General features: G+C 39.8%; 1 protein-coding gene across 1 annotated transcript in view; it reads right to left on the reverse strand.

Moving 5' to 3' along the window:
• ptprz1a (protein tyrosine phosphatase receptor type Z1a) overlaps positions 1-22,612 on the reverse strand; it is a 116,677-nt gene that overhangs the window by 16,339 nt on the left and 77,726 nt on the right. Inside the window, exons 14-20 of the mRNA XM_053319383.1 lie at positions 12,469-12,489; positions 9,856-9,952; positions 8,981-9,063; positions 6,422-6,556; positions 5,805-5,939; positions 2,527-2,690; positions 1,779-1,914 (exon numbers count right to left, since the gene is read on the reverse strand). Coding sequence (XP_053175358.1) covers positions 1,779-1,914; positions 2,527-2,690; positions 5,805-5,939; positions 6,422-6,556; positions 8,981-9,063; positions 9,856-9,952; positions 12,469-12,489 — 771 coding nt within the window. The remainder of the gene's footprint in view (positions 1-1,778; positions 1,915-2,526; positions 2,691-5,804; positions 5,940-6,421; positions 6,557-8,980; positions 9,064-9,855; positions 9,953-12,468; positions 12,490-22,612) is intronic.

Below are 22,612 nucleotides of genomic sequence, written 5' to 3' on the forward strand. Positions count from 1 at the left end.
CAGTATTACAGTAAAAGTACTGCAGTATTATAGTGATGTAGTATGCAGTATTACAGTAAAAGTACTGCAGTATTATAGTGATGTAGTATGCAGTATTACAGTAAAAGTACTGCAGTATTATAGTGATGTAGTATGCAGTATTACAGTAAAAGTACTGCAGTATTATAGTGATGTAGTATTCAGTATTACAGTAAAAGTACTGCAGTATTATGAGTGATGTAGTATGCAGTATTACAGTAAAAGTACTGCAGTATTATGAGTGATGTAGTATGCAGTATTACAGTAAAAGTACTGCAGTATTATAGTGATGTAGTATGCAGTATTACAGTAAAAGTACTGCAGTATTATAGTGATGTAGTATGCAGTATTACAGTAAAAGTACTGCAGTATTATGAGTGATGTAGTATGCAGTATTACAGTAAAAGTACTGCAGTATTATAGTGATGTAGTATGCAGTATTACAGTAAAAGTACTGCAGTATTATAGTGATGTAGTATGCAGTATTACAGTAAAAGTACTGCAGTATTATAGTGATGTAGTATGCAGTATTACAGTAAAAGTACTGCAGTATTATAGTGATGTAGTATGCAGTATTACAGTAAAAGTACTGCAGTATTATAGTGATGTAGTATGCAGTATTACAGTAAAAGTACTGCAGTATTATAGTGATGTAGTATTCGGTATTACAGTAAAAGTACTGCAGTATTATAGTGATGTAGTATGCAGTATTACAGTAAAAGTACTACAGTATTATGACTCATAATACTGTAGTACTTTTACTGTAATACTGCATACTACATCACTCATAATTTATGAGTGATGTAGTATGCAGTATTACAGTAAAAGTACTGCAGTATTATAGTGATGTAGTATGCAGTATTACAGTAAAAGTACTGCAGTATTATAGTGATGTAGTATGCAGTATTACAGTAAAAGTACTGCAGTATTATAGTGATGTAGTATGCAGTATTACAGTAAAAGTACTGCAGTATTATAGTGATGTAGTATGCAGTATTACAGTAAAAGTACTGCAGTATTATAGTGATGTAGTATGCAGTATTACAGTAAAAGTACTGCAGTATTATAGTGATGTAGTATGCAGTATTACAGTAAAAGTACTGCAGTATTATAGTGATGTAGTATGCGGTATTACAGTAAAAGTACTGCAGTATTATAGTGATGTAGTATTCGGTATTACAGTAAAAGTACTGCAGTATTATAGTGATGTAGTATGCAGTATTACAGTAAAAGTACTGCAGTATTATGAGTGATGTAGTATGCAGTATTACAGTAAAAGTACTGCAGTATTATAGTGATGTAGTATGCAGTATTACAGTAAAAGTACTGCAGTATTATGAGTGATGTAGTATGCAGTATTACAGTAAAAGTACTGCAGTATTATAGTGATGTAGTATGCAGTATTACAGTAAAAGTACTGCAGTATTATAGTGATGTAGTATGCAGTATTACAGTAAAAGTACTGCAGTATTATAGTGATGTAGTATGCAGTATTACAGTAAAAGTACTGCAGTATTATAGTGATGTAGTATGCAGTATTACAGTAAAAGTACTGCAGTATTATAGTGATGTAGTATGCAGTATTACAGTAAAAGTACTGCAGTATTATAGTGATGTAGTATGCAGTATTACAGTAAAAGTACTGCAGTATTATAGTGATGTAGTATGCAGTATTACAGTAAAAGTACTGCAGTATTATAGTGATGTAGTATGCAGTATTACAGTAAAAGTAGTGGCTTGTTTATGTGTTGACCTCTGACCTCTGTCTGAACCAGGAAGTTCCTCTGTGTGCGGATGTGTTTCAGGAAGCCGGTGATGTTGACTGTGTTTTCTTCTCTCGTCTGTTTCAGCATGCTGTCCAGAACGATGTACGTACCGGTCCGACCAACGCCAGCACTGCTCCGACAGGGAGAGACAGTAAACCAGGAGTTACACCAGGACAGAAATAAAACCTGATTTATTATAATTCAGGTTTGAAGCTCCAGGATTAAAGCTGCAGGAGCATTTAAGTGTTTGAGGGAAAAAGTCAGTTATATTAAAGAAGAGATATCACAGTGTTGAGCTTTAAATATAAAATATATCCACATATCTAACTCCAAGATTCAAACTAAACTTTATTAAACCAGTGATCCACAGTGAGACTGGAGAGAGAACGGCATGAGGATGAATTCCCTTAAATCCAGAGCATAGATTAATAAACTGGGAGCATGAAATTATTAAATCGAGCACACAAATATTCAATTTAGAGCACAAATTAGGGACAAATTACTATATTTACAGCACAGATTACTAGATTGAGCATACAATTATTTAATCATCTGCCTTTGTTTTTATTTTGTTGTGTAGTTTTATGATGGGTTGTGATTGTGTGTGTGTGTTGCTGAATGTATATAGTAGTATGTATGCAGTGATAATAACTGCATTTTATCTTATGATTTAGAGCACAAATCAGGTTTTTTCCCCCCCTATGCCCCCACTCCTCTCTAGGCCTCTGCTATCATGTCCTACCTGCAGTGCACCACCACTGGCCCCGTGCCGTCCCTTTTGGCTCTGGACGACTTGCGGACGAAGCTGAGCAGCGGCAGAGCGAAGTCGGGGACGCCCATGTCGGGCCACTGGGTGTAATGATACTGAGTCACCGTCCGCTCGCTGCTGAGACTCTTCTGAGACGCCTGCAGACGAGAACAACAACATGGTCTTTAAACTGTAAACAAACCTACATACAGTGAAGGCCCTTACCTTTTAAGGTTGGGTGTTCCTGACAGTGAAGGCCCTTACCTTTTTAGTTTGGGTGTTCCTGACAGTGAAGGCCCTTACCTTTTTAGTTTGGGTGTTCCTGACAGTAAAGGCCCTTACCTTTTTAGTTTGGGTGTTCCTGACAGTAAAGGCCCTTACCTTTTTAGTTTGGGTGTTCCTGACAGTAAAGGCCCTTACCTTTTTAGTTTGGGTGTTCCTGACAGTGAAGGCCTTTACCTTTTTAGTTTGGGTGTTCCTGACAGTAAAGGCCCTTACCTTTTTAGTTTGGGTGTTCCTGACAGTGAAGGCCCTTACCTTTTTAGTTTGGGTGTTCCTGACAGTAAAGGCCCTTACCTTTTTAGTTTGGGTGTTCCTGACAGTAAAGGCCCTTACCTTTTTAGTTTGGGTGTTCCTGACAGTAAAGGCCCTTACCTTTTTAGTTTGGGTGTTCCTGACAGTGAAGGCCTTTACCTTTTTAGTTTGGGTGTTCCTGACAGTAAAGGCCCTTACCTTTTTAGTTTGGGTGTTTCTGACAGTAAAGGCCCTTACCTTTTTAGTTTGGGTGTTCCTGACAGTGAAGGCCTTTACCTTTGTTTAGTTTGGGTGTTCCTGACAGTAAAGGCCCTTAACTTTTTAGTTTGGGTGTTCCTGACAGTGAAGGCCCTTACCTTTTTAGTTTGGGTGTTCCTGACAGTGAAGGCCCTTACCTTTTTAGTTTGGGTGTTCCTGACAGTAAAGGCCCTTACCTTTTTAGGTTGGGTGTTCCTGACAGTAAAGGCCCTTACCTTTTTAGGTTGGGTGTTCCTGATAGTGGAGACCTTCACCTTTTTAGTTTGGGTGTTCCTGACGGTGAAGGCCCATACCTTTTTAGTTTGGGTGTTCCTGACAGTAAAGGCCTTCACCTTTTTAGTTTGGGTGTTCCTGACAGTGAAGGCCTTCACCTTTTTAGTTTGGGTGTTCCTGACAGTAAAGGCCTTCACCTTTTTAGTTTGGGTGTTCCTGACGGTGAAGGCCCTTACCTTTTTAGTTTGGGTGTTCCGGACAGTGAAGGCCCTTACCTTTTTAGTTTGGGTGTTCCTGATAGTGAAGGCCCTTACCTTTTTAGGTTGGGTGTTCCTGACAGTAAAGGCCCTTACCTTTTTAGGTTGGGTGTTCCTGACAGTGAAGGCCTTTACCTTTTTAGTTTGGGTGTTCCTGACAGTGAAGGCCCTTACCTTTTTAAGGTTGGGTGTTCCTGACAGTGAAGGCCCTTACCTTTTTAGTTTGGGTGTTCCTGACAGTGAAGGCCCTTACTTTTTAAGGTTGGGTGTTCCTGATAGTGAAGGCCCTTACCTTTTTAGTATGGGTGTTCCTGACAGTGAAGGCCCTTACTTTTTAAGGTTGGGTGTTCCTGACAGTGAAGGCCCTTACTTTTTAAGGTTGGGTGTTCCTGACAGTGAAGGCCCTTACCTTTTTAGTTTGGGTGTTCCTGACAGTGAAGGCCCTTACTTTTTAAGGTTGGGTGTTCCTGATAGTGAAGGCCCTTACCTTTTTAGTATGGGTGTTCCTGACAGTGAAGGCCCTTACCTTTTAAGGTTGGATGTTCCTGATAGTGAAGGCCCTTACCTTTTTAGTGTGGGTGTTCCTGACAGTGAAGGCCCTTACCTTTTTAGTTTGGGTGTTCCTGACAGTGAAGGCCCTTACCTTTTTAGTTTGGGTGTTCCTGACAGTGAAGGCCCTTACCTTTTTAGGTTGGGTGTTCCTGACAGTGAAGGCCCTTACCTTTTTAAGGTTGGGTGTTCCTGACAGTGAAGGCCCTTACTTTTTAAGGTTGGGTGTTCCTGACAGTGAAGGCCCTTACCTTTTTAGTTTGGGTGTTCCTGACAGTGAAGGCCTTTACCTTTTTTTTTGGGTGTTCCTGACGGTGAAGGCCCTTACTTTTTTAGTTTGGGTGTTCCTGACAGTGAAGGCCTTTACCTTTTTTTTTGGGTGTTCCTGACGGTGAAGGCCCTTACTTTTTTAGTTTGGGTGTTCCTGACAGTGAAGGCCCTTACCTTTTTAGTTTGGGTGTTCCTGACAGTGAAGGTCTTTGCCTTTTTTTTTTGGGTGTTCCTGACGGCGAAGGCCCTTACCTTTTTAGTTTGGGTGTTCCTGACAGTGAAGGCCCTTACCTTTTTAGTTTGGGTGTTCTTGACAGTGAAGGCCCTTACCTTTTTAGTTTGGGTGTTCTTGACAGTAAAGGCCCTTACCTTTTTAGGTTGGGTGTTCCTGACAGTGAAGGCCCTTACCTTTTTAGTTTGGGTGTTCCTGACAGTGAAGGCCCTTGCCTTTTTAGTTTGGGTGTTCCTGACAGTGAAGGCCCTTACCTTTTTAGTTTGGGTGTTCCTGACAGTGAAGGCCCTTACCTTTTTAGTTTGGGTGTTCCTGACAGTGAAGGCCCTTACCTTTTTAGTTTGGGTGTTCCTGACAGTGAAGGCCCTTACTTTTTAAGGTTGGGTGTTCCTGATAGTGAAGTCCCTTAACTTTTTAGTTTGGGTGTTCCTGATAGTGAAGTCCCTTACCTTTTTAGTTTGGGTGTTCCTGACAGTGAAGGCCCTTACCTTTTTAGTTTGGGTGTTCCTGACAGTGAAGGCCCTTACTTTTTAAGGTTGGGTGTTCCTGATAGTGAAGTCCCTTAACTTTTTAGTTTGGGTGTTCCTGACAGTGAAGGCCTTTACCTTTTTAGTTTGGGTGTTCCTGACAGTGAAGGCCCTTACCTTTTTAGTTTGGGTGTTCCTGACAGTGGAGACCCTTACCTTTTTAGGTTGGGTGTTCCTGACAGTGAAGGGCCTTTACCTTTTTAGTTTGGGTGTTCCTGACAGTGGAGACCCTTACCTTTTTAGTATGGGTGTTCCTGACAGTGGAGACCCTTACCTTTGTTTAGTTTGGGTTTTCCTGACAGTGGAGACCCTTAACTTTTTAGTTTGGGTGTTCCTGACAGTGAAGGCCCTTACCTTTTTAGTTTGGGTGTTCCTGACAGTGAAGGCCCTTAACTTTTTAGTTTGGGTGTTCCTGACAGTGAAGGCCCTTACCTTTTTAGTTTGGGTGTTCCTGATAGTGAAGGTCCTTTGGGTGTAGTAGGCGAGCTCTCTGCTGCTCTTCATCGTCACCAGCAGGCCACCGTACTCCTCCTGAGCCTCAGAGGGCCAGTACTGATCACACTTCCTCTGAGGAGACAGTTACAAATGAGTTCAATTAAATATGATGGAAAGGAAAATCAGATTTTTGTCTTTATTCTTTTAGTTTAAAGTTTAAACTGCTGGCATTAAATTAATAAATTAATTTAACTTTTTTAAATAAAAAGAAAAGAAAGAAAAACTGACTTAATTTATTGGATTCACACTTCCTCTGAGGGAACATTAATGTCTTTTATTTTAGATTTATTTTGTAATTGACAAAATAACTTATTTTATATCAAACATCACGTAAGAAAAATGATCAGTCTTTCTTTCTTCCTTTCTTCATCTTCCTCTTTCATTTCAGATGGCTGAAGCTTCATTTTAGCTTCAGATCAACTTTTAAGACACTTAAAACTCGACTTTAAGTTTAAAAACCTTTGTAGGATTTAACCATGATCTTTAGCTTCAAGGTGTTTTCCTCACAAACTTAAGTTATATAAACATAAACACAAGATACAAGTTAAACTCACTCGTCCTTTCTCCACCAGGTTGGTGATCATGACGATGACGCTGACGTTTTGCTCCCAGATCATCCTCCAGAAGTCCTCTGTGCTCGACTTCAGAGGACCCTGAGCAGCGATGTAGGACCTGGTCTTCTTAAAACCCTGAACACACACAGAGACGCTGCGTCAGATGACAGAAAACATGATAGACAAAAAAATCTGATTTCTGTCGCAGCAGTTAAAGAGACATTCAAAGTGTTCCACTGAGCTGCAGGACTCATATGAGGCAGATTGTTTCTTTGGTCTAAATGAATCAGTAAAGGCTGAAATACCTGGACTGTTACTGCTCCAAAAATACTACAACCTCTGACGTATGTACCTCAAACTGTACTACAGTAAAGTACAAGTACCTCAAACTGTACTACAGTAAAGTACTAGTACCTCAAACTGTACTACAGTAAAGTACTAGTACCTCTAACTGTACTACAGTAAAGTATAAGTACCTCAAACTGTACTACAGTAAAGTACTAGTACCTCAAACTGTACTACAGTAAAGTACAAGTACCTCAAACTGTACTACAGTAAAGTACTAGTACCTCAAACTGTACTACAGTAAAATACAAGTACCTCTAACTGTACTACAGTAAAGTACTAGTACCTCAAACTGTACTACAGTAAAGTACTAGTACCTCTAACTGTACTACAGTAAAGTATAAGTACCTCAAACTGTACTACAGTAAAGTACTAGTACCTCAAACTGTACTACAGTAAAGTACTAGTACCTCAAACTGTACTACAGTAAAGTACAAGTACCTCAAACTGTACTACAGTAAAGTACAAGTACCTCAAACTGTACTACAGTAAAATACAAGTACCTCTAACTGTACTACAGTAAAGTACAAGTACCTCAAACTGTACTACAGTAAAGTACTAGTACTTCAAACTGTACTACAGTAAGTACCTCAAACTGTAAGTACCTCAAACTGTACTACAGTAAAGTACAAATACTTCAAACTGTACTACAGTAAAGAACAAGTACCTCTAACTGTACTACAGTAAAGTACAAGTACCTCTAACTATACTATAGTAAAGTACTAGTACCTCTAACTGTAGTACAGTAAAGTACTAGTACCTCAAACTATACTACAGTGAAGTATCACATATAAAGAAAATCCTTCACCTTTCTGTCTTTCAAACTTCACATCAGCAGGTGGAGGTTGAATATCGGATGTTTTGAATTATTTCGAGTGGCGTTCCTCTTTAAACTTTCACTTTTAAACCATACGGATCATCTTAAAAGACTGTTTCACCTCAAACCATCATCAAGCATTTCAGATACGCTGCTGTGAATATTTCTCTCAGTTTTTTTACTCGGAGTCCTTTTTTGCATTTAGAAAGACTTTGAGCGGTGTTTATAAAGTCCTCTTGTAGCTCTCCCCCGCTCTTAAAAAATAAAATAAAAATGAAATAGTCAAGTGCGTCACAGTCGAATTCATTCCTCACAATCGCAAGGTCAACGCAGGCCAGAACAGACTGGAGAGACTCTGCTAGAAAAAGGTCAAACCCACAAATCACATTAAAATTAATCAAGGATAATATTAATAAGAATCATAATGATAAAGTTTTAAGAGGCTGAACTGGAGCGAGTCGTGTTTTTTTGTGTGTGTGTGTTCTTCAGCAGAGGGCAGCATTCAAACACTCAGAATAAAACCTTCCTGATGACTGACAGCGTTGAAGATGCAGAAGCGGGCGAACGCAGCGAGCTGGAGAGATGCTCGACAAGCTTTCACTGACTTCTCTAACCCGTACGAGGCTCAGAGAGGCCATGACTGCCGCCGCAGCACAGGGGGCTTGTTTTAAAATATAATGTGTCGCCTTTCACATCATTGATAAGCACAACAGCAAGGCTCCTGAATAGATTTAGAAAGTATCAAGAGGGAGGAGGAGGAGGAGGAGGAGGAGGAGGAGGAGTGCTGACTTTAGTTTGGAATAAAGTTGTAAATCATGAAGAGGAGGAGGAAGAGGAAGAGGGGAAAGAGGAGGAGGAAGATGAGGGGCAGGGAGAAGAAGAGGAGGGGGAGGAAGAGGAGGAGGAGGTAGAAGAGGAGGAGGAAGAGGAGAAGGAGGTGGAGGAAGAAGAGGAGGAGGAAAAGGAGAAGGCAGAGGAAGAGGAGAAGGCAGAGGAAGAGGAGAAGGAGGTAGAGGAGGAGAAGGAAGTAGAGGAGGAGGAGGAAGAAGAGGTGGAAGAGGAGGAGGGGTGCTGACTTTAGTTTGGAATAAAGTTGTAAATCATGAAGAGGCTCCAGAGAATAAAACGGTTTTTTTGGGATTGTATTTGAAGGAGGAGGACGAGGAGGTGAAGATGAAGGAGGAGGAAGAGGAGGTGAAGATGGAAGAGGAGGACGAGGAGGTGAAGATGAAGGAGGAGGAAGAGGAGGTGAAGATGAAGGAGGAGGAAGAGGAGGTGAAGATGGAAGAGGAGGAAGAGGAGGCTCAGAGGTGAAGATGAAGATGAAGGCTGGCGGTTTGTGTGGAGTTTAATGAATGACTGAAGTTAATAAAGCAGGTTGAGACAAAGTTCCTCACATCCACGTAGTTGGCGTTGATGTAATCTCTCGTCTTCCCGTCTGTGTCGGCGAGCGGAGAGAGACGAACTCTGCTGTGGTCGTCTGAAGAGTTAAAAACACAAAACACAGAAACATGAAAAACTGTTTACAGAAGAAAGAAGATGAACGATGTGAGGGCTGCTGAGATGATTGTGTTTTAAAAGTTTGTTATATTTTCCATTGTTTCAAATCTGCATCTGAAAAGTTACTAAAGCTGTTCAATCAATGTAGAGGAGTAGAAAGTACCTCAAACTGTACTACAGTAAAGTACAAGTACCTCAAACTGTACTACAGTAAAGTACAAGTACCTCAAACTGTACTACAGTAAAGTACAAGTACCTCAAACTGTACTGCAGTAAAGTACAAGTACCTCAAACTGTACTACAGTAAAGTACTAGTACCTCTAACTGTACTGCAGTAAAGTACAAGTACCTCAAACTGTACTATAGTAAAGTACTAGTACCTCTTAGTGTACTACAGTAAAGTACTAGTACCTCTAACTGTACTGCAGTAAAGTACAAGTACCTCAAACTGTACTACAGTAAAGTACAAGTACCTCAAACTGTACTACAGTAAAGTACTAGTACCTCTAACTGTACTACAGTAAAGTACTAGTACCTCAAACTGTACTACAGTAAAGTACTAGTACCTCTAACTGTACTACAGTAAAGTACTAGTACCTCTAACTGTACTACAGTAAAGTACAAGTACCTCTAACTGTATTACAGTAAAATACTAGTACCTCTAACTGTACTACAGTAAAGTACTAGTACCTCAAACTGTACTACAGTAAAGTACTAGTACCTCTAACAGTACTGCAGTAAAGTACTATGATAATAAAGTGTTTGTACTCACAGGCCAGGATGTTACTGTATCTGTTCTTAGTCTTGTTGTCGGGATGGTTGGAGCTGTCGGTGGTCATCGCCATGTCAACCGTGCACACCTGTACCTCCTACACACACACACACACACACACACACACACACACACACACACACACACACGCACACACACACACACAGAGACACAAACACACAGAGACACACACACACACACACACACACACACACACACACACACACACACACACAAGCAGCATTAGAAACTAACTAAGTCCTTTTCCTCTCACTGCTGAGTCGTGTTTTTCTTCTTAAAGGAATAATCTAAAACTTTTTAGACTTATTTGCTCACAAATTGATTCATGTTTCAGAGAGCAGAGAGACTAAACATCTCCTATCACACAATATCTCAGACATGAAAATATAACACAGACATAATGATGGAAATGTTATTTTATGGGCAGTTTTGAGTCTCTTTAGTCTCTCCATCTCTACGTTGCCATGGTAACTAGATGGCAGCTGTTACTCAAACTAACTGTAGGTTGATTTTATGTCTCTTTTTGGTAGTTTTTAGGTCTCTTTAGTCAATTTAAGTCTCCTTTTAGTCACATTTATGCCTCTTTCTGGGTTTTTTTAGGTGTCTGAAGTCAAATTAATTGTATTTTTAGTCGTTTTTATGTCTGTTTTTGGAAGTATTTAGGTTTTGTGAGTAAATCTGTGTCTCTTTCAGTCATGTTTGCATCTATTTATGGTAGATAAATGTTATTTTATGTTAAGTGAGGGTTTATTGTAGAACCATTAGAGCCATCAGTCTTCACTGCTACATCATAAAAACAAATCCTCATAACTACTATCTTATTAAAACTATTAACTATTCATTTCACTAAAACACATGGACATAGATACAGAGATAATAAGCATCTATACAAAAATATTACATTTTAAAATATTTTAATTTTTGGTGCATTTTGGGCAACTTTAGGAAAAGTCATCAAATTTCAGAATAAAAGACATTTGGGACGTTTTTACCACAGACTGTATAAAAGAAACAGACGTAACATCCGTGACGTCACCCATTGGTTTGTGGACTGCTGCTCGGAAGCCAATAGTTTCTAATCTAGGCAGCGCCATCTTGAAAATCTCAGGTGCATGCTGGGAAAAATAAAAACATGGATTCTACTTATATGGGCATGAGGCGGAGTCATGGGCGGAAGTATGGGCGGGACCAACGGTGGAGCGGGGAGGTTGCTATGGTTACGAGGGCTGGATCTGGAGGACATTGGTCAATCAACCTGTCAATCAGGACGTAGCCACGCCCTAATGCATACCCTGCTTTATCGTCACATATAAAATCGGGGAGGCCAAAATGTCCCAAATGAACATCATACTGCATTGAAGAAGGCTTTAAACTAGCGATTGAGACCATAAACACATTTTGAAAACGTTTACTGAGGTTAGAAATCAAGTGAGAAGTTGGTGAATTCTCCATTGACTTGTATAGAGACGGTCGCCCCCTGGTGGCCTTTTGATAGAATGCAGCTCTAAGTTACTTCCTGGTTGGCCTCATTTCAGAGGACAGGAACTCCCTGTCTGGTTTTTACAAGCTGTTAAATTTGACTTGAACAGTATATAAGGGGTTACAATGAGTGTTTTCTCCTTTATTTTATTCATATGTGACAGTAAACTTATATATTTATATATATATTTGAGTTGTGACCAAAGAAAAAGACATTTAAGGACATTATCTGCAACTTTTGGAAACACTGATTAAAAATTAATTGATATTTTATGTAATTCAGTTGATTTGATTCCTTCCTTTCGATATTAATGTCAATATTTCTTCATTATTTACTTATTTTATTTCCTATTGCTCATATTTTTTATTTATTGTTCTTTATTTTGTTCTTTACTTTGCTCATCTTGAGTCTAATAAAGGAAAATCTCATCTCATTGACGAGTATCTGATAAATAAAAGACACTTTTCCTGTAATTATGAGACATGAAGTGAATAAAATGCACATCACTGAGTTACTTTGTAGATTCACATTTTAAATAAGATTAAAAAGAATAATCTTGTTTCTACATTTTATTCTGAAAGACACAACGATGTTTAGTCCTGACTTTACTTGACCTGTGTTTGAAAGCAGGACATTCAAAAATAAATACAACTTTTTCTCTTTCAAACATTTAATCTTTTATTTAAAAAGGTCATCTTTCTCTGAATCACAACTCTTTGCAGCCGTGGAGAGTTTTGAAGGTTGTTTTGTTGCTGAGGTTTTTTAATCTCAACCTCACACACTTCTGCTTTTCAGTATTTTAACTTCAATTTTATTTCTTTTTTTTTTTAAATTCCTAATTAAAATATCATGTTCCTTTTTCAGTGCTAAACTAAAGTCCTTTCTCTTTTGTGTAGCGATGTCAGAGGTCCCAAACACACACAAATATTATTAAAATTACCTTTTTTTAATGAGCCTGAGCATGTTTCATTTAGTTTTTGTCACATTTTCACATTAATATCTATTATATATTTATTTATTTCTGTATTTCCTGCAAACATAAAACACTTCACATCACAAGACAAGACAAAAAAAACCCCCAAAACATCTCCGCGTGCAGCAGAGCGTCTTACCTCGTAACACTCTTTCAGTATCTAATGATGATGGTGATGATGATGATGATGATGGTGATGAGGGTGAGGAAGCAGCAGGCAGCCAGGACGTTTCCGTGACAACACAGTCAACCAAACAAAGAGGTGCAAAAACACAAATTACAAAGACGACACACAAAATAAAACTTAATCTGACATTTCATGCTGCCGACAATTAAATGAGAAGTTAAATAAAAGTAGAATCACATGGAAATACTACAGTGAAGTACTAGTACCTCAAACTGTACTACAGTAAAGTACTAGTACCTCAAACTGTACTAGAGTAAAGTACTAGTACCTCAAACTGTACTAGAGTAAAGTACTAGTACCTCAAACTGTACTACAGTAAAGTACAAGTACCTCAAACTGTACTACAGTAAAGTACTAGTACCTCAAACTGTACTACAGTAAAGTACTAGTACCTCTAACTGTACTACAGCAGGGCCTGAAAGTGCTTGCCTTTGTGGGAATGTCTGGGTCTCTTTAAAATTAAAACCTGAAGAGTTCGGTTTAGTGCCTTGAGATAACTTTGTCGTGATTTGGCGCTATACAAATAAAGATTGATTGATTGATGTAGAGAAAAAAGTTTGATGGTAAAGTCGAATACATTGAATGTCATAATAAATAAATACATATTGAACTGTTAACTAATTCCTGGGTGAAGAGTGACCACTGTGCATATTTTACACACAGACTGTATATAAAAAATGGACGTAACATCCGTGACGTCACCCATTGGTTTGTGGACTGCTGCTCGGAAGCCAATAGTTTCTAATCTAGGCAGCGCCATCTTGAAAATTTCAGGTGCATGCTGGGAAAAATAAAAACAAGGATTCTACTTATATGGGCATGAGACGGGGCCATGGGCGGAGCGGGGAGGTTGCTATGGTTGCGAGGGCTGGATCTGGAGGACATTGGTCAATCAACCTGTCAATCAGGACGTAGCCACGCCCTAATGCATACCCTGCTTTATCGTCACATATAAAATCAGGGAGGCCAAAATGTCCCAAATGAACATCATACTGCATTGAAGAAGGCTTTAAACTAGCGATTGAGACCATAAACACATTTTGAAAACGTTTACTGAGGTTAGAAATCAAGTGAGAAGTTGGTGAATTCTCCATTGACTTGTATAGAGACGGTCGCCCCCTGGTGGCCTTTTGATAGAATGCAGCTCTAAGTTACTTCCTGGTTGGCCTCATTTCAGAGGACAGGAACTCCCCGCCTGATTTTACACCATGTAAAGAGACACTTGGCTGTTGCGATTCTAGGTTCTGTTCTGTGATTCTAGAACGTTCTGTGATTCTAGAACGTTCTGTGATTCTAGAACGTTCTGTGGTTCTAGAACGTTTGTCTTTAAACCAGAAAAATTCTGTTGATCAGCTGACTTCAGATCACCCTAAAATTTGTTTGAGACAAGGTATGAAATAAATAAAGACATATTTGAAAAGAGCTTTAACTCAGCTTTCACAAATTGTATATCTATATATATGTGTAGATTTATTAAAATAACATTTACACAAACATGGTATGCTTGTATGTTTCTTTTATTCATTTTAAAACATGTCTATATGTTTACATTCTCTACATTTTATGCTAACTATAGTGTTACGTTACTGTAAGTGCAAACCAACAGCTTGCAAACTGTCATATTTTTATCAGATTAGTATACAGGTGCCTAGCAACGGTTGCTATGAAACGTTCTGGAAGAGTCAATTCCTTTGATATATGAGGTCATAAGGACGATGATGTCACACTTTGACTTCACTTTGATCCTTTGATCTAGTCCAAGATCAAATCAACAGCCTGCAAACTGTCACATTTTTATCGGATTACTATATAGGTGCCTAGCAACGGTTGCTATGAAACGTTCTGGAAGAGTCCATTCCTTTGTGTATGATGTCATAAGGACGATGATGTCACACTCTGACTTCACTTTGATCCTTTAATCTAGTCCAAGATCAAAGCCTTGACATTAACAGAGTATTGAAATAGGACTACCAGTCCACATGAAGTCAACCTATTTTCACAAACCAGTACGTGAAGACAAAGCCGAGCAACGTTCTCAAAACTCAAAGCAAATCAATCCTACTACCAAGGAATCAAACCATACTATACAAACATGAATAACACAAAAATCATGATGCACTCTGAAGTAGAGAAAGTTTGCAGGGCGATCACGTCCTTCTTTGAAAAGCTCACTGAACAACAGTGGGACCTGATTAAATTAGGTACACCCAACACTGCAACAAAGATTTTGATTGCAGAAATGCTCGCTGAACTATTGTCAGCAATGTCAACAACCTTTCTAACAATTATGGAGAACACTGACAAACAAGAAAATATTGTCCTGGACAAACAAATTATGTTAATTTTCCAGCAGGCTCTGGGGGTTCCTGAAAGCCCCAGTTCGGAACAGCTTGCTAAGCTCATGGCGAAGGAAGTGATGGAGAGCATGAGCAAAGAAAAGGGCACAAATGAAGCAGCACGCCAAACTCCACCTCGCAGACTAAATCACATGATTCATCATGTGAGTGAACTGTTCAAAGACTTCCTGAACGAAGGAAAAAATTTATTTACCATACACCGCAAAACCAGAGCAGTTCATGATGAGTGGGAAGAGATTATGGCTAACATAGACAATTATTTGTTAGGCCCAACAAAAAAATCAGACAGCTTGGAGAAAGTTGTCCAAGCTGCTCTTAAAAGCCAAACAATGGACGTGTTGGAACCTCTTTTAGACGAGGTGAACCAGCAGGAGTTCGACCTCATTCAGTCCTCTCTTAAAATAGAAGTCGTCGGTTCGTATGTGGCTGGACTTATAGAGAAAGAAGTCACTAATATTAACAGATCAGACAGGGAGGAGACAAGGAGTATAAACTTAAATAGAGTCAAAGAAAAGATCAGGGAGTTCCTGACGGAGACCGTAGCCAGGTCTGCCATGCACAGAATCTTGGCCCAGATGAGGGCCAAATACCAAAAGGACCAGCCCTTATCCAAGGCAGACACCCAGGAGCTCATTGTAGACATTGAGACGGTCCTAGAAAATTCACTTATGAGCGGCAGTGAGATTTCAAGAACACTGTCCGCAACAAAAGAGGAGAAGATGACATTCTCCCAAGAATTAAACAACCTGATCTACGGTCACGTAAACAACAAGTCGTCGTCATCAAAGCCCATGTCAATACAAGAAGAGGAAAGCATGAAGATGGATATATGCTGTAGGGTGCGAGCCTTCCTCGGACTTATCAGATGGTGGAACAACATTCAAGGTGATAAAGATACCAGTGAAATAATGACAGCTATTGTGAGCGACGAGACCACAAAAAAATATTTATGTGGTCTCTCTCTAGAGGACGTCCCGATAAGGAGTGAAGAGGACACAAAAAATAAGACACAAGAAAAGAGTGAAGAGAGGATGAGGAGTGGGGAGAAGGAACGGGAGGAGCGGGCAAGTAAGGAGAGGGAACGGGAGGAGCGGGAACGGGAGGAGAGGGAAAGTAAGGAGAGGGAACGGGAGGAGAGGGAACGGGAGGAGAGGGAACGAGAGGAGAGGGAACGAGAGGAGCGGAAAAGCAAGGAGAGGGAACGTAAGGAGCGGAAAAGGGAGGAAAGGGAACGGGAGGAGAGGGAACAAGAGGAGCGGAAAAGCAAGGAGAGGGAACAAGAGGAGAGGGAACGAGAGGAGCGGAAAAGCAAAGAGAGGGAACGAGAGGAGAGGGAACGGGAAGAGAGGGAATATAAGGAGAGGGAACGGGAGGAGAGGGAACGGGAGGAGAAGGTGTTGAGTGAGGATCAGGAAAGGGAGGGGCGGTTATCAAGTGGGGATCGGGTTAGTGGGGAGGGTTCAAAAAGGAGCGAGCGGCAAGACTTCGACAAATTAAAATATAAGATGTCGCTAAGGATCATCATAGAGAAGCTTATGAGTCGCGTAATCAGAGACTCAAAGGTACCGAACCTCGATTGGAACCAGGATATGGTTGACGGAGTCTTCAAGTTTATTTGGGCGGAGTTCGAACAAGACGACTTTATAATAACCACAGAACATCTGCAAACTGTGGATAAATTAATTTATCGGAAACTTAAAAGAATCTGGGGTAAAGCTTCAAACATGCTAGTATTGTTCAGGATGGAGGATCGGACCATCCAGAAATGTGTCGCCGCGTCGATCACGCATCATCTTCTACCGAAGAGGAGGAACGTGTTCAGACGCGTCCTCGCCAACGTTGGACAAGTTCTGTGCTTCAGGAAGTAGTTTTAGTTTAGAGTTGATTTTATTTAGTTTAGTAATGTTAAGTTTTCTTTGATTTTATTTATAATGTTAAGTTACCTTTAATTTCATTTATAATGTTAAGTTTCCTTTGATTTTATTTATAATGTTAAGTTTCCTTTGATTTCATTTATAATGTTAAGTTACCTTTGATTTTATTTATAATGTTAAGTTTCCTTTGATTGTTTAGTTTTTATTTTCGTAATGTGTGTTTATGTGTGTTGTGATGTGATGTAGATATGTGTGTGTGTGTGTGTGAGAGAGAGAGAGAGAGAGAGTGTGTGTGAAATAAATAAATAAATAAATAAAAATATAAATATAAGCTGTAATTGTGTCATGAAGTTATTGCAAACCAGAGTTTTAAGGACACCACCCTAAAGTATGCAAAGAAGAACTTGAACCTTTCCATCAGAGGAAGGACTTGGATTGAAGTATTGTTTTGGTTGTCAGCAAAAATATATTAATCTTTAACTGTCGTTGGAGTTTATTATATTTTACAATGACAAAATATCACAAAACGGAACAGTTTTACATGTTTCATAAAATAAAATATGTAATTATATATCTGTAACTCAGTGTTGTAATGTCATGTTGTCCAGGACCGACCTCTCTTTAAAATGAAACCCTGTGTCTCATTGATTATCATCATTACATGTAGGCCTATAAATAAAATATATGACAATAGAATAGAAATAATATTCATAAGAAGTATACCCGCAATCCCGCGCTGAAATTCAGGCCCTGTACAGTAAAGTACTAGTACTTCAAGTACCTCTAACTGTACTACAGTAAAGTACTAGTACCTCAAACCGCACTACAGTAAAGTACTAGTACCTCTAACTGTACTACAGTAAAGTACAAGTACCTCAAACTGTACTACAGTAAAGTACTAGTACCTCTAACTGTACTACAGTAAAGTACAAATACCTCTAACTGTACTACAGTAAAGTACTAGTACCTCTAACTGTACTACAGTAAAGTACAAGTACCTCAGCAGGGCCTGAAATTCATATTTAAAATAGGGATTTTTTTCTTGCCACTGTTGCCAAGTGCTTGCCCTTGTGGGAATGTCTTGGTCTCTTTAAAATTAAAACCTGAAGAGTTCGGTTTAGTGCCTTGAGATAACTTTGTCGTGATTTGGCGCTATACAAATAAAGATTGATTGATTGATGTAGAGAAAAAAGTTTGATGGTAAAGTCGAATACATTGAATGTCATAATAAATAAATACATATTGAACTGTTAACTAATTCCTGGGTGAAGAGTGACCACTGTGCATATTTTACACACAGACTGTATATAAAAAATGGACGTAACATCCGTGACGTCACCCATTGGTTTGTGGACTGCTGCTGGGAAGCCAATAGTTTCTAATCTGGGCAGCGCCATCTTGAAAGTTTCAGGTGCATGCTGGGAAAAATAAAAACACGGATTCTACTTATATGGGCATGAGGCGGAGTCATGGACGGATGTATGGGCGGGACCAACGGCGGAGCAGGGAGGTTGCTATGGTTGCGAGGGCTGGATCTGGAGGACATTGGTCAATCAACCTGTCCATCACAACGTAGCCACGCCCTAATGCATACCCTGCTTTATCGTCACATATAAAATCAGGGAGGCCAAAATGTCCCAAATGAACATCATACTGCATTGAAGAAGGCTTTAAACTAGCGATTGAGACCATAAACACATTTTGAAAACGTTTACTGAGGTTAGAAATCAAGTGAGAAGTTGGTGAATTCTCCATTGACTTGTATAGAGACGGTCGCCCCCTGGTGGCCTTTTGATAGAATGCAGCTCTAAGTTACTTCCTGGTTGGCTTCATTTCAGAGGACAGGAACTCCCCGCCTGATTTTACACCATGTAAAGAGACACTTGGCTGTTGCGATTCTAGAACGTTCTGTGATTCTAGAACGTTCTGTGATTCTAGAACGTTCTGTGGTTCTAGAACGTTCGTCTTTAAACCAGAAAAATCCTGTTGATCAGCTGACTTCAGATCACCCTAAAATGTGTTTGAGACAAGGTATGAAATAAATAAAGACATATTTGAAAAGAGCTTTAACTCAGCTTTCACAAATTGTATATCTATATATATGTGTAGATTTATTAAAATAACATTTACACAAACATGGTATGCTTGTATGTTTCTTTTATTCATTTTAAAACATGTCTATATGTTTACATTCTCTATATTTTATGCTAACTATAGTGTTACGTTACTGTAAGTGCAAACCAACAGCCTGCAAACTGTCATATTTTTATCAGATTAGTATACAGGTGCCTAGCAACGGTTGCTATGAAACGTTCTGGAAGAGTCAATTCCTTTGATATATGAGGTCATAAGGACGATGATGTCACACTTTGATCCTTTGATCTAGTCCAAGATCAAATCAACAGCCTGCAAACTGTCATATTTTTATCGGATTACTATATAGGTGCCTAGCAATGGTTGCTATGAAACGTTCTGGAAGAGTCCATTCCTTTGTGTATGATGTCATAAGGACGATGATGTCACACTCTGACTTCACTTTGATCCTTTAATCTAGTCCAAGATCAAAGCCTTGATATTAACAGAGTATTGAAATAGGACTGCCCGTCCACATGAAGTCAACCTATTTTCACAAACCAGTACGTGAAGACAAAGCCGAGCAACGTTCTCAAAACTCAAAGCAAATCAATCCTACTACCAAGGAATCAAACCATACTATACAAACATGAATAACACAAAAATCATGATGCACTCTGAAGTAGAGAAAGTTTGCAGGGCGATCACGTCCTTCTTTGAAAAGCTCACTGAACAACAGTGGGACCTGATTAAATTAGGTACACCCAACACTGCAACAAAGATTTTGATTGCAGAAATGCTCGCTGAACTATTGTCAGCAATGTCAACAACCTTTCTAACAATTATGAAGAACACTGACAAACAAGAAAATATTGTCCTGGACAAACAAATTATGTTAATTTTCCAGCAGGCTCTGGGGGTTCCTGACAGCCCCAGTTCGGAACAGCTTGCTAAGCTCATGGCGAAGGAAGTGATGGAGAGCATGAGCAAAGAAAAGGGCACAAATGAACAAGCACTGATTGAAACTCCACCTCGCAGACTAAATCACATGATTCATCATGTGAGTGAATTATTCAAAGACTTCCTGAACAAAGGAAAAAATTTATTTACCATACACCGCAAAACCAGAGCAGTTCATGATGAGTGGGAAGAGATTATGGCTAACATAGACAATTATTTGTTAGGCCCAACAAAAAAATCTGACAGCTTGGAGAAAGTTGTCCAAGCCTCTCTTAAAAGCCAAACAATGGACGTATTGGAACCTCTTTTAGACGAGGTGAACCAGCAGGAGTTCGACCTCATTCAGTCATCTCTTAAAATAGAAGTCGTCGGTTCGTATGTGGCTGGACTTATACAGCAACAAGTCACTAATATTAACAGATCAGAAAGAGAGGAGACAAGGAGTATAAACTTAAATAGAGTCAAAGAAAAGATCAGGGAGTTCCTGACAGAGACCGTAGCCAGGTCTGCCATGCACAGAATCTTGGCCCAGATGAGGGCCAAATACCAAAAGGACCAGCCCTTATCCAAGGCAGACACCCAGGAGCTCATTGTAGACATTGAGACGGTCCTAGAAAATTCACTTATGAGCGGCAGTGAGATTTCAAGAACACTGTCCGCAACAAAAGAGGAGAAGATGACATTCTCCCAAGAATTAAACAACCTGATCTACGGTCACGTAAACAACAAGTCGTCGTCATCAAAGCCCATGTCAATACAAGAAGAGGAAAGCATGAAGACGGATATATGCTGTAGGGTGCGAGCCTTCCTCGGACTTATCAGATGGTGGAACAAAATTCAAGGTGATAAAGACACCAGTGAGATAATGACTGCTATTGTGAGCGACGAGACCACAAAAAAATATTTATGTGGACTCACTCTAGAGGACGTCCCGATAAGGAGTGAAGAGGACACAAAAAATAAGACACAAGAAAAGAGTGAAGAGAGGATGAGGAGTGGGGAGAAGGAACGGGAGGAGCGGGCAAGTAGGGAGAGGGAACGGGAGGAGAGGGAAAGTAAGGAGAGGGAACGGGAAGAGAGGGAACAAGAGGAGAGGGAACGAGAGGAGCGGAAAAGCAAGGAGAGGGAACGAGAGGAGCAGAAAAGCAAGGAGAGGGAACGTAAGGAGAGGGAACGGGAGGAGCGGGAACGGGAGGAGCGGAAAAGGGAGGAAAGGGAACGGGAGGAGAGGGAACGGGAGGAGCGGGAACGGGAGGAGCGGAAAAGGGAGGAAAGGGAACGGGAGGAGAGGGAACAAGAGGAGAGGGAACAAGAGGAGCGGAAAAGCAAGGAGAGGGAACGGGAGGAGAGGGAACGTAAGGAGAGGGAACGGGAGGAGCGGAAAAGCAAGGAGAGGGAACGTAAGGAGAGGGAACGGGAGGAGCGGGAACGGGAGGAGCGGAAAAGGGAGGAAAGGGAACGGGAGGAGAGGGAACAAGAGGAGAGGGAACAAGAGGAGCGGAAAAGCAAGAAGAGGGAACGGGAGGAGAGGGAACGGGAGAAGAGGGAACGGGAGAAGAGGGAACGGGAGGAGAAGGAACGGGAGGAGAAGGTGTTGAGTGAGGATCGGGAAAGGGAGGGGCGGCCATTAAGTGGGGATCGGGTTAGTGGGGAGGGTTCAAAAAGGAGCGAGCGGCAAGACTTCGACAAATTAAAATATAAGATGTCGCTAAGGATCATCATAGAGAAGCTTATGAGTCGCGTAATCAGAGACTCAAAGGTACCGAACCTCGATTGGAACCAGGATATGGTTGACGGAGTCTTCAAGTTTATTTGGGCGGAGTTCGAACACGACGACTTTATAATAACCACAGAACATCTGCAAACTGTGGATAAATTAATTTATCGGAAACTTAAAAGAATCTGGGGTAAAGCTTCAAACATGCTAGTATTGTTCAGGATGGAAGATCGGACCATCCAGAAATGCGTCGCCGCGTCGATCACGCATCATCTTCTACCGAAGAGGAGGAACGTGTTCAGACGCGTCCTCGCCAACGTTGGACAAGTTCTGTGCTTCAGGAAGTAGTTTTAGTTTAGAGTTGATTTTATTTAGTTTAGTAATGTTAAGTTTCCTTTGATTTTATTAGTAATGTTAAGTTTCCTTTGATTTTATTTCTAATGTTAAGTTTCCTTTGATTTTATTTCTAATGTTAAGTTTCCTTTGATTTTATTAGTAATGTTAAGTTTCCTTTGATTTTATTTATAATGTTAAGTTTCCTTTGATTGTTTAGTTTTTATTTTCGTAATGTGTGTGTATATGTGTGTGTGTGTGTGTGTATGTGTGTGTGTGAGAGAGAGAGAGAGAGAGAGAGAGAGAGAGAGAGAGAGAGAGAGAGAGAGAGAGAGAGAGAGAGAGAGAGAGTGTGTGAAATAAATAAATAAATAAATAAAAATATAAATATAAGCTGTAATTGTGTCATGAAGTTATTCAAACCAGAGTTTTAAGGACACCACCCTAAAGTATGCAAAGAAGAACTTGAACCTTTCCATCAGAGGAAGGACTTGGATTGAAGTATTGTTTTGGTTGTCAGCAAAAATATATTAATCTTTAACTGTCGTTGGAGTTTATTATATTTTACCTTGACAACATATCACAAAACGGAACAGTTTTACATGTTTCATAAAATAAAAAAATATGTAATTATATATCTGTAACTCAGTGTTGTAATGTCATGTTGTCCAGGACCGACCTCTCTTTAAAATGAAACCCTGTGTCTCATTGATTATCATCATTACATGTAGGCCTATAAATAAAATACATAATAAATATATGACAATAGAATAGAAATAATA

This window comes from Scomber japonicus, chromosome 5 (genome assembly GCF_027409825.1).
Source record: "Scomber japonicus isolate fScoJap1 chromosome 5, fScoJap1.pri, whole genome shotgun sequence".
Classification (NCBI taxonomy): domain Eukaryota; kingdom Metazoa; phylum Chordata; class Actinopteri; order Scombriformes; family Scombridae; genus Scomber; species Scomber japonicus.